Source organism: Dreissena polymorpha, chromosome 1 (assembly GCF_020536995.1).
Source record: "Dreissena polymorpha isolate Duluth1 chromosome 1, UMN_Dpol_1.0, whole genome shotgun sequence".
Classification (NCBI taxonomy): domain Eukaryota; kingdom Metazoa; phylum Mollusca; class Bivalvia; order Myida; family Dreissenidae; genus Dreissena; species Dreissena polymorpha.
The window spans coordinates 52031193-52043530 of record NC_068355.1 but is presented as its reverse complement, the minus strand read 5'-3'; the positions used below and the strand labels follow the sequence as shown (position 1 = coordinate 52043530).

Genomic DNA, 12338 nt, shown 5'->3' with positions numbered 1-12338 from the left:
TTTATTCATAGACCAAGAATACTAAAATATTATAATCATCAATATTAACAATATGTACCCTGGTTTAGACTAAATTTGTTTAACAAAAATTGCTATTAAACAGAGAGCAAAAGATGTGTTGAAAATTCTGATCACATGGTCAAGGTTGATTAAACAAGAGGGCCATGATGGCCCTGAAGCGCTCATCTGACTAACCTTACCACATCAACTTAAATTCTATCAGCCCATATACAATCCCAAGCCAGATTTCATTAATTAATACATTTTGACAAAATTTCATTAAGACGTGATGAAAACTGTGACCTCTTAAATCTACACAAGGTTTTACTAGCATTGGCCCGGTGACCTAATTTTTGACCCCAGATGACCCATATACGATCAGGGCTCCCCCTGGCCCAAAAATTTCTATAGCCAACATTTTAGCCTAATGTAATTTTTTGTAGCCAAATTTTAGAAACTGTAACCAATTTTTTAGCAAAGCATTAGGAACCACCTGCAGGGGACAAAAATATTTCTAAACTGCACTCGTCCTGCAGGACAAGTGCATCAACATTTTCACTCGTCCTGCAAACACATGCACTTGTCCTTCAAAGTATGTGTGAAATAAAGATTGCTGATATGACTAATAAAGTTTCCTATATCACTGCTAAAATGCTGCTTACTCATTTAATCATGCCAGCTGATCACAAAACAAATGTTAAGCAGTGAAATAAGTTGGATCTACTTTATGAGGAACACAAAATAACTAATGAAGACTCGCGTGCTTTCCGTTTCGGACATCCCGCAACTTTAAAGAGCACTCGTATGTCAGACATCTTTCAGACAAAATTCAGACTGGTTTCAAACCGTACTTCAGGGTTAAAAAATTCTTTAAAGATCAATACTAACAGTGAATGCAGTCGGATGGTTCCCTGTCAACATGGACGCGCAAAGTTTACACCAACAAGAAATGTGTCCACAGGACACGGATGCCCCCAACTGTAACTTTGTCACTACATAAAAGTTTAACAGTGTAAACGCTTGGTAGAAGTTATTAGTTTTTTTCAAATCCTAAACGCAGATTTCGAACCTGAACGCGGACCCTAAGTTCAAGGTCAAGGTCACAGGGGTCAAAATTTGTGTGCGTATGGAAAGGCCTTGTCCATATACACATGCATGCCAAATATGAAATTGCTATCTGAAGCGACATAGAAGTTATGAGCATTTTTCCAAATCTAAACGCAAAGTGTGACGGACAGACGGACGGACAGACGAACGGACAGTCCAATCACTATATGCAAACCTTTGAGGGCATAAAAATGTCTAAGAATATCAAAATAAATCATAAAGCAACATAAACTAGAGAGCGGACAACATGCTTAATCCTTGAAATGCACTAAGTGACCCCATGACCTAGTTTTTGACCCGGCATGACCCATATTCGAACTTGACCAAGATATTGTCTTAATACAACTTCTTACCAAGTTTAGTAAAGATCAGATGAAAACTACTTCAATTAGAGAGCAGACTACATGCTAAATCCTTGAAATGCACTAAGTGACCCAGTGACCTAGTTTTTGACCCGGCATGACCCATATTCGAACTTGACCTAGATATTGTCTTGATACAACTTCTGACCAAGTTTAGTAAAGATCAGATGAAAACTACTTCAATTAGATAGCGGACACCATGCTAAATCCTTGAAATGCACTAAGTGACCCCGTGACCTAGTTTTTGACCCGGCATGACCTATATTCGAACTTGACCTAGATATTGTCTGGATACAACTTCTGAACAAGTTTGGTATAGATCTGATGAAAACTATTTGTATTAGAGAGCGGACACGAAGTGTGACCGACTGACCGACCGACCGACGGACAGTGTGAAAACTATATACCCCCTTTTATTCGAAATGGGGGCATAAAAAGCCAATATTTACTTGAGAAACAGTCTCGCATAACAACGCGCACCTGCTGTTTGAAATTTACAATTACAATTTCCGGTTCATTCGCATTCTACTTTCGCAATAGATATGCTTTAAGAAAAAGATTTTATTTAATGAAAACGAGTCTTTCTGGTCAGAAAATACATATTTTAACATCATTTTTTTTTACTCGTCCTGAAGGACGAGAGCTTTAGGGAAATTCACTCGTCCTTTCAAGATTTCACTCGTCAATACGAGCAGACGAGTGGTATTTTTGTTCCCTGACGTGTTGTAAGTCTAGGCTAAGGGGTGTAAAAGAAGAAACTACAAAACAAAGCTTTAATATGTTTATTACTATAATCATCATGTGTGCATAACAAAAATAAACAGTTTACAACAAACCATTTATAGAAGTACATACATCATAACTCAAGCACATGTTCATAAATAAGCATATGATAAATTTACATTACATGAGCACATGATATCCTGAACATACATTTTAGCAGAAGGCCATAATCCACATCATGTGTGCAAAACAAAAAAAAAAACAACAGTACAACAAAACATTTATAGATATACACACATCATAACTCAAGCACATGTTCATAAAATAAGCACTTGATAAATTTACATTACATGAGCACATGATATCCTGAACATACATTTTAGCAGAAGGACATAATCCGCCTCAACTTCAATCCAGCCCAAATCTTGAAAGCACGTTTGAAATCAAACTTTTCCATTGGTGGGCTGTCTATGGACAAAATCAACACGTTCTCCAAGTTTTCAATTTTAATAGAATTTCTGAGTGATGTTGAATGTCAATTCCCTTTCTACCAAGCAAATTAACTACATTCTCATATATGCTCTCTGCATTTGCTCTTTGAAGTTCAGCCATTCCAAACTCATCAGTTTCCAAAAGTCTAACATAGGACACTAAGTTTTGCTTCACTGTACTCTCATCGATCATGATACTGTACTTGCATGATGTCTGTATCTTTTGGAGAAGATCACTCCTCAGAACGTCTGCCATACAGTTTTGAAATTCTGACACACTGGAGCTTTATTCATATGACGTGTGGCTGTCAACTCGAAGGTCATTTAGCTGGATTTCACCCTGAAAATATATTTATACAAATTTGCATCCTGAAAATATAATCTATGATTTCAAGTATATTTTGCTCAATATTTGTAGCAAACTTAAACAAAATCAAATTTCATCAATCAATTTAAAACAAATCAAATTTGTTTTAAAGATGTTTTATTTATTTTTTTACCTGCAAGACACACAATCTGTTCAGGTCTGGAACCAGCGATGATGCGAGAGTATGTTGTGCAGCAAAGTACACATTAGTCATAGCCGACACTACAGCCGCTTCACTTTTGGATATTGCTGCAGCCTGCGCATTTGTCATTGATGTTTTCAGACTTCAAGCTTGTGAGGCCTCTTTGTGATCTGAAATAAACAAAATTAAATATGCTAAATTTCAAAACAAAAAGCTCATTTTGAAAAGTGCCAATATATATTTATTATGAACATAACAAAATATTACACTGTAACTCCAATATAAAGCGCTCCGTTATAACGCTGAATCCAATATAACGCGGAGGGTGCTCGGATCCCATTTTTTCTCCAACCTTCCATTTGATTTCTGATTCAAATCCGTATTATGCAACTTCATGTATTTTCAGACAATTCAAAGATGGCGGCAATCACAGTCATGTTGATTGCTTTATTCAACCGTCCGTTGAACCGATTATAATCGCCTCGAGGTTAAACAACACCGACAGCTAATTGGTGTTAATCTGTTGTGTAATGTCAATAAAGGTGTGAAAAACTCGCGTGTCAGTGTTTATTACATGTATTCCTCATCAGAGCGGTTCAGTGCGATAATTTCCATAAGTTAAGTGCAAGCGGGATAGTTATACAATTCAAGTAATTCAAAACAATTGAAACATGCTTACTTTGATATGGTTGCAGTTTGACTATATTAAATGAGCGGCTGTGAAATATACTGCCTACTGTATAAAACAACTTTTTCTGTCATTTCATTATCATTCTAGTATTATGTCATTTAATCTTTCAGTTTGTGTATAAGAAATTAAATAATGCAGACGATTTATTTACATGCGAACGCAGTGTACCAGCAATTGTTAACAGAGTTTCACTTTCATTTTCGCGCGGTATCAGAAAGTCCCCGGGAAACACGTTTTTTGCATGCATATGACGCAATAAACAATTTTTTGTACATGAGTCGTATTGCATTCAATCTAAATTTAAAGTCGCTCGTCCAATGAAAGCTCTGCCCCATAATGCACTGTACTCTTAACACTTCTGAAAATGGCATATATGCGTACGGTTGTGTTTACGAATTTCTTAAACATGTATCGTCATTAATGTTCAAGATTATTATTTTTTAAGTGATGTTGCAATTTTATTGGATTATCGGATAAATGTGCACATAAGAAAGCGGTATGTACACTGTTATCGATACGATTCGGTTTATATGCATGTATTTGCGTCAACACAGCATGGCAATATACATGACCTATATTATAGGCTATTCTATACCTGTTTTTTTTATAGCGCCCTGCAGTAAATGAGCTCAAAACCTATAACGCGGATCCGTTATAACGCTGTTTCGCGGCTTGGACCCCATTGACCGCGCTATATTGGAGTTACAGTGTATTGTTATTTTTAATATATTATTATTAATATAAAAATTGTTCATGTATATTCATTTTAATATTGATTGTCATTCTTTTTTATTACCTTTTGATTCTTTGTGTTTTGAAATGTTGTCTTTTTTTCAACATACTACACCCAAAGTGAATGAATTTGATTTTTGAAACTGTATGCTTATTTTGCAATAAATTGTTTTTGATTTTGCATTATAGTCTAACCACTTGAATTCCGAAAGCCAAACATCTTTGAATGATCTATTATCAGATTTGATTTTTTTTAAGAACGTGTCATTAGATTCGTCAGAGTCCAAAGGACGCTTATTGCCTATGGTCGCCATAATGGCAGTCGCAATTTCCGACACTTTCGCCGAAAATGTCAAGGGTTAAATTTATACCCGTTCATCTATCGTCATTCACAATTGTAACACATTTAGCCTTTAATCATTGCAAACATTACGAACTTCTCGAACTTAAAATCAATTAACAACTTCTTTACTTACATTCATTGTGTGACTAAGTTGATAATTCGCTAACGTCTTTTACTCAAATTGATTGAAATTGGCAGCAATCTTTAATCTTAAATCAGATATAATTGTTTATTTAAGCCAATTAGATGTACATATACGATTACACCATTGTTTTGTTTTCACACCAGTCATTTTCCTTTTTCTCGATGACAGGTTCTGACCGGTGTTAATGTCGACTGCGTATCACAGTCTACAGCTGAAAGAGTTTATTATCTGGGACGGCATTTGCCAGGAAAAAAATCGTTTATGGAACGTTTTTCACCAAACGATTATTTTATTCGCTGAATTTGCTAAATTTTCGCCATTGGCAAATCTGGCGAACGGCAGTGGGAGCCCTGTAACAATTCAAAATCAGTTATTATCAGGATAAACATTCTGACCATATTTCATTAAGATCAGATGAAAACTATGACCTCTATTGTCTTCACAAGGTTTTTCTATTATTTGACCTAATGACCTAGTTTTTGACCCCAGATGACCCAAATACAATCCCAACCCAGATTTCATCAAGATAAACATTCTGATCAAATTTCATAAAGATTGGATGAAAACTGTGACCTCTATTGTCTACACAAGGTTTTTACAAGGTGTTTGTATTATTTGACCTAGTGACCTAGTTTTTGACCCCAGATGACCCAAATACAATCCCAACCCAGATTTCATCAAGATAAACATTCTGACCAAATTTAATAAAGATTGGATGAAAACTGTGACCTCTATTGTCTACACAAGGTTTTTCAATTATTTGACCAAGTGACCTAGTTTTTGACCCCAGATGACCCAAATACAATCCTAACCCAGATTTCATCAAGATAAACATTCTGACCAAATTTCATAAAGATTGGATGAAAACTGTGACCTCTACTGTCTAAACAAACAAATTGTTGACGGACACACGCACGCACACACGCACGCACTCACAACGGACGCCGGACATCACACAGTCACATAAGCTCACCATGTCACTTCGCGACAGGTGAGCTAAAAATATTTGTGCATGTGTATACATTGATTTCCTTCATAAAGATCTTTTTTTTTAAGTGGGTGATAAATATTTCACGAATCTGGGAGACTTTTGATTAAGGGTAGGCTTCAGCATAAATAATATTTACTATAAAACATGTTTCCACGTGATGTTAAGTGAACCTGCATGTTTACATCAGGGCTACTCTGGTAGGCAAAAGAAAGACACAATAAAATGGAAGAAATAGAGCTTGATAGTTTATATTTTTATGATTATATTTAGAATATATTTTTAAGCATGTCAATAAGTTGTTGTACTGAAATGTTACAAATACGGATGAAAACAAGCGATGACTAAAGTAATAAGTAACCAATCCCGTGCGTCGTAATTACAGGTAAAAGATAAAACCTTTACCTTCCCGTATCAAATAGTAAGAGCACAGCACGCTTTATGTATCCATGTCTATATGTTAAAGAATCAAATCGAATTTGGTAGGGTTGGTATCGTAATCGAATCGACGCATTTAAAACCGATTTTCAATTAATCGGATCGAATCGTTACAGCTCTAAAATCCACCAATACTTATGCATTGTTTGTAATAATATTACCGGTTACATGAATTATGCTATTGATAAATTAACAAGCAGCAATTGAAATATGTCAACAACATGGACAAATATTCATGAAGGGAACATCTGATCATCAGACTTCATGAAGTTCGTCACCCCTGGGTTTAGTCCATATAAACGGACTCCCAGAACCTTTGATAATTTTTGCTATGGCGGCTCTGGCAGTCCATATGCACCCCTTCATAAACATGGGTGCAGTTCAGCGCAGCGAATCTGTGCGCTTCACTAAACAGAGTTAAAGACGTCGTTCGAGACAAATTGAGGAAAATAATGAATAAACTTCATAACCATATTAAATTTACCTGAATGGAAACCTACGGATGTTATCCTTTGCATGCATCCGATAAAAACACGACGATGTTTCAACACACTTTTCTCGCTGACATTGTTATGTTTAAATTTGAAACAGTGTATTCTGTATCGAATACCACATCGTTATCGACTTTTTGGCTCCAACACATAACGCGACGTACAAAATATTGGTGTAATGCGACCTGACCTATATTGGGTCAATTTTCCAATATGGCAGATACAGCCTACAAAACAACACCTTAGTCAATACAAATCAATTATTTCTTGCTTTAATGGTACCATTTGGATGAGTTTGTGAATTAGATAGGTAAATTTTAATAAGCTCTTGCAGTTTCAGTGTTCATTAACCTTTGAATTGTTGATAACATTTTGCACCCATGGAGGTCACATAACCCCAAACCGGAAGACCTGTTTTTAGGGTTACATGCAGTCAGTTTGATACTTAGCACACATTGTTGAGTGCATGCTGCCTAGGATTTGTAAAATACATTGCAAATGGTTAGTTTTAGTATCAACTTGAAGGTATATTTGTAAGCAATAAGAAAATAAGCCATTTTTGTGCTCTACTTTTTGTGTTGATGGTTCCCGGCTTTGAAAGTAGGTCATACTTTTTGTGTCCAAAATGGTTGTCTGCACAGCTGTCAAAACAGGTTTGCCTATTTTAAGGTAAATATTTTGAGTTAGCGCGTATAGAATTTAAGGTTCATGTAAAGTGTAAAAAGGTGTATTCTTCACATAGGAATACTTCAATAAATATTATGGCAATAAATTCAATTTATAAGTCAATAGCCTCGTAAACACTTGTAGAACATATAAGAAAATGCTAATAAAAAAAATATGATGCAAAATGTTGCTTTTGAAGAAATATACAGCGCATGCATGAAATTATCAAAATAACAAACGGAGTTAAATTGAACAAATTCCTTTGGTCAAAATATTGTATACACTTAATGTTAGGTACTACAAATGAAAAGTCCACACAACACACACCAACAATCCTTAAATATGCAAAAGAAAAAACATAAAAAAATGTCAAAAGTTAACACAATAATTGGGAACTACTTTAAGTATGGTGGTCTTACCAGTGAACCTTCATCTTCAAAATTACTTATTTACTCGCAATACAGTACTCATTATAGTCACAAAATGACACAATTACAAAAAATTAACTATATCACCAAAAGGCAAACACTTTGATTGTTCATTTGAAATACATAGGACTCGGAACGACGACTATTTGGCTACCTTAAAACAAATAACAACATGTTTATGTCACATCTCGAACTCCATACACGTTAGTTAAACATGTGGGACATAAAACATCTGGTTTCAAGGAAGTCGACATAACAATATTTCAATTAACGATCTAGGCATAATATTTGTGGGATCGGAAAAATGAATTATACAAATGTTGGGCACACGTACATATTAAACCAACTGAACACTTACATTTCTATAAAAACCTTGTAATCGATCAAAAAATGCATTTGTTATTGTCTTGTCATGTTTGTTCAGGTAGCCATTATTTGCCAGAAGTACAGTATATTCGAAAAATATTTCGTTTCAAAATCAATCATTTATAAATAACTCACGATCCGTTTGTTCTAAAATTTGTATAATTTGTTTATGAGGTAATTTCAAGTTATGTTATAAAGTAAATATTTAATATAAGCAATATTTAACAAATTCGCAAATACGAATCAATACACATTTCTTACCATGATGGACGACCGATGAAATTAAATCGGGAGGAGAGTCAATTATATCAAGATTCTTTTCAAATAGTGCGTTTCAAGTGAGTGTCATTGTTATGGAGATATTATGAAAATGATATATTTTCATTAATTTTATTTTATAAGATCATAACTCTTATTGATCGCATGCTATGCGCGTGGAAAGTTAGTAATTTTCCAAAATCTATAAATAGCGACTCATGGCATTGACCTGTTCATTTTGAAATACGCATAGTGTCTTTGTGGGGCTGTATTGACGCAATTCAATGCTAGGAGAACCTTACGTATAACTTGCATATACTGTTGGTGTTTTTATTTGGTGCATTTGTGTTTTTTTAATGAAATTGAGAATTTGCCATACATTGCAATATTTTTGCTAATAATTACATTATTACTAACATTTGTGAGTGTTTTTTTTTTTATTGTATACATATATGGAATAAAAATGTGATTATTGCAACCATATGTAAATTTCATTAACTTATTTTGGGTATAACTGATCATTTTTATATTTTAAAATTTCATCTATGTGGGGTCATTTTGGGACTTTACATGAACCTTAATAGACCAGTTCACGCGTGACGTCACGCGCACCTGCGTGTTTACATCCGGGCTATATTGGTAGTCAAAAGAAAGATACAATCAATGGGGAGAAATAGAGCGTGATCGGTTAAATTTAAACGATTATATTTTGATTTTATTTTTCAACATGCCAACAAGTTGTTCTATGTTACTGAAACAAATAAGATTGAACACAATGAATAAATAGATCAAATCCAAATAAAAAACATTTACAAATTAACCATAATGTCTGGGCAGGGACCTTTACCCTGGTCCGGGAAAACTAACATGTTGACACATTAAATAAACATTTAATTAAATTAAATGCAATAGTTTTCATTTGATTGTTTGCATCTATCTTAAAATCGTTTAAGCCTTTGTATACCGGTGTTTTATTGCCCCTTTGTTCTGCCTAATCCGATTATCTCGTTTTGATCAGATATTGTCCAGACCTAACTTACAACATGGTGTCATAAATCACACTAGGTGGCAGATGACAGTCTGGTCATTAAACGCAATTGAAGATGCCACCATGTCTTCATTCTGGTAGTATTAAGTAACTAGGCATTTGGTTGAATAAATTTACCACCGACATACTTAACAGTTGCTTAAATTAGATATGTTACATAATTATTGTACAAATTTGAAGTCTATAGATTATCAGTAATTGAACACGGTAAAGAAAAAGGCCCGTTTTATTTATAAAAAAATAAAGTATTTATGAATTCTAAAATGTAAATAAAAAATATTTAACGTATTTAGCGGGCATCGGTTAATTATAAATACGTCATTCAGTATGAAGATGTAATGTTACGGCAATGCACGAAATACATCATAAAACAAGAAATTACGTTTGACATCAATGGGGGTAAATAATAATGAAACAATGTTTAATATTATATTATATATGTATATATATTATGTTGTGTGTGTGTGTGTGTGTGTGTGTTTGTGCGTGTGTGTTAAATGTTAGATAATTGTCACTCATACTCGATCACTAGTAACGAGTTTACAAAATACATGAATACACAGTTCAATTTGCATCATGTGAGGTTGTGTTTTTCAGTTAAATGTTAATATTCTTCAAGTCATTCTCTGAACAACACCCATCCAAATTAAAATTACATGTAAATACCGTCATGAACTTCGCTTTTAATAGGGCTTTGTAGTACGTTTATTTTCAATGAAACACTGACACATTCTGGCTATCACTAATTTTTTATTATTCTAGTTTACGCATGCAATTGATAATTATAATTTTATAATTAGATGTATCATTATTTTTATTGAAGCTTTTCTGCAAATAATTATACGGCTAATGCATAGAGCTCTTTGTTGCGTCGAATTGTCTGTCGTTCAGTCTTCAGACAATCTTAATTACTTTTATGCTAATGACGCGTTCTTTTAAAATGCAAATAAATGTGTTAATGCATTCTTTTGGCACTGAAAATTATATTTTTTAAATATTATTTAGGTGTTGTTTTTTAAGTTTCTTTTCGATGTATTGACTAAACAAGTCTCGTTATCCATATGCTTTGCGTTAGCTGTAAGCAATGCTTTTTGACTACCAGTGCATTGCGCATGCGCGAAAATCGGGAATCAAAACAATAACAATGAACTGGCCTATGACATGCATTTTTTTTCAAAAGATTATGCATTTATCTTTCCTATGATGTATGATGATATAGTAGGTATGCGCTTGATCATGGTAAAAATTGATATCGAACTTCAACTATTTTATATGTAATATAGAAGGAAATTAATTGCGCATGCGTAACCTGGACAAGAGAGAGTGCATTGCAACTCTCAGCCTTAGCTGAGAGTTGAATTATTGCAACTACCCTGGGTTGTCTCCCTTCGAAAAAACACTGTAAACTAGTCTCGTGAATCGGATGTGATTAAATGGAAGCTGTCGGTAATCAATTGAAAAAAAATCATTCCTTTTTAGTGAATGAAAGTGAATTTGTAAGAATTGAAGAAGTACAATAGATACTATTTTCTAACCTTCAAGGCAAACTTTTCGCCACTACGAAGCGAGTAACATTCCACCACTTTTCCGTTAATTCCTAATCCCAATACACTTCCAGTGACTTTGTAGTCATGGCTGATTGATGTCTTTTTAGGTTGTAGTGTCCGCGAAAGCGTGTCACCCATCATATTAAACATTTTGCCGATTTTATTTTGGTTTTCGACAAAAAGTTTGTAAAATCGGATGGCGTATTGTGAAAGGGCACTTGTTCATGAGTACAACGTCACAGATTTATGTTGTTTACCACGATGTCGTTGTATCCGTAACATATCGGAGATTTCCGGACAGCTTAAGCAATATCTATTTATAGAAAATGTACTATTTTTAAAAAGAACGTCACCGAGGCCCAATGAAGGGTTTATTTTCGAAGCAGGAAGTTCCAATAAATGTATAATGACAACAACAGCAACCACTTCTACAAATATACTTTAGAACCCACACCGCTGCTACTGCTAAAGAGTCTACTACTTCTTCTTTTACTGCTACTACTGCCACTGCTACTGCTACTACTACTACTACTACTACTACTACTACTACTACTACTACTACTACTACTACTACTACTACTCCTACTACTACTACTACTACTGCCACTACTGCTACTACTACTATTACTACTACTACTACTACTAATACTACTACTACTACTACTACTACTACTACTACTACTACTACTACTACTACTACTACTACTGCTCCTACTACTACTACTACTAGCTACTACTACTACAACTTCTACGACTACTAGTTACTACTACTACTTCTTCTACTACTACTACTACTACTACTACTACTACTACTACTACTACTACTACTACTACTACTACTACTACTACTAGCTACTACTACTACCACTTCTACGACTACTAGTTACTACTTCTACTACTTCTACTACTATTACTACGACTACTACTACTACTACTACTACTACTACTACTACTACTACTACTACTACTACTACTACTACTACTACTACTACTACTACTAATACT

At 34.4% G+C, this 12338-nt stretch overlaps 1 protein-coding gene across 1 annotated transcript in view; it reads right to left on the bottom strand.

The window, feature by feature from the left end:
- The window catches only part of LOC127880698 (MAP kinase-activated protein kinase 2-like), a 46319-nt gene extending 34737 nt beyond the window's left edge, over positions 1-11582 (bottom strand). Inside the window, exon 1 of the mRNA XM_052428037.1 lies at positions 11322-11582. Within this exon, the coding sequence (XP_052283997.1) occupies positions 11322-11483 (162 nt within the window). The 5' untranslated portion in view covers positions 11484-11582. The remainder of the gene's footprint in view (positions 1-11321) is intronic.
- Positions 11583-12338: the final 756 nt, after the last annotated feature.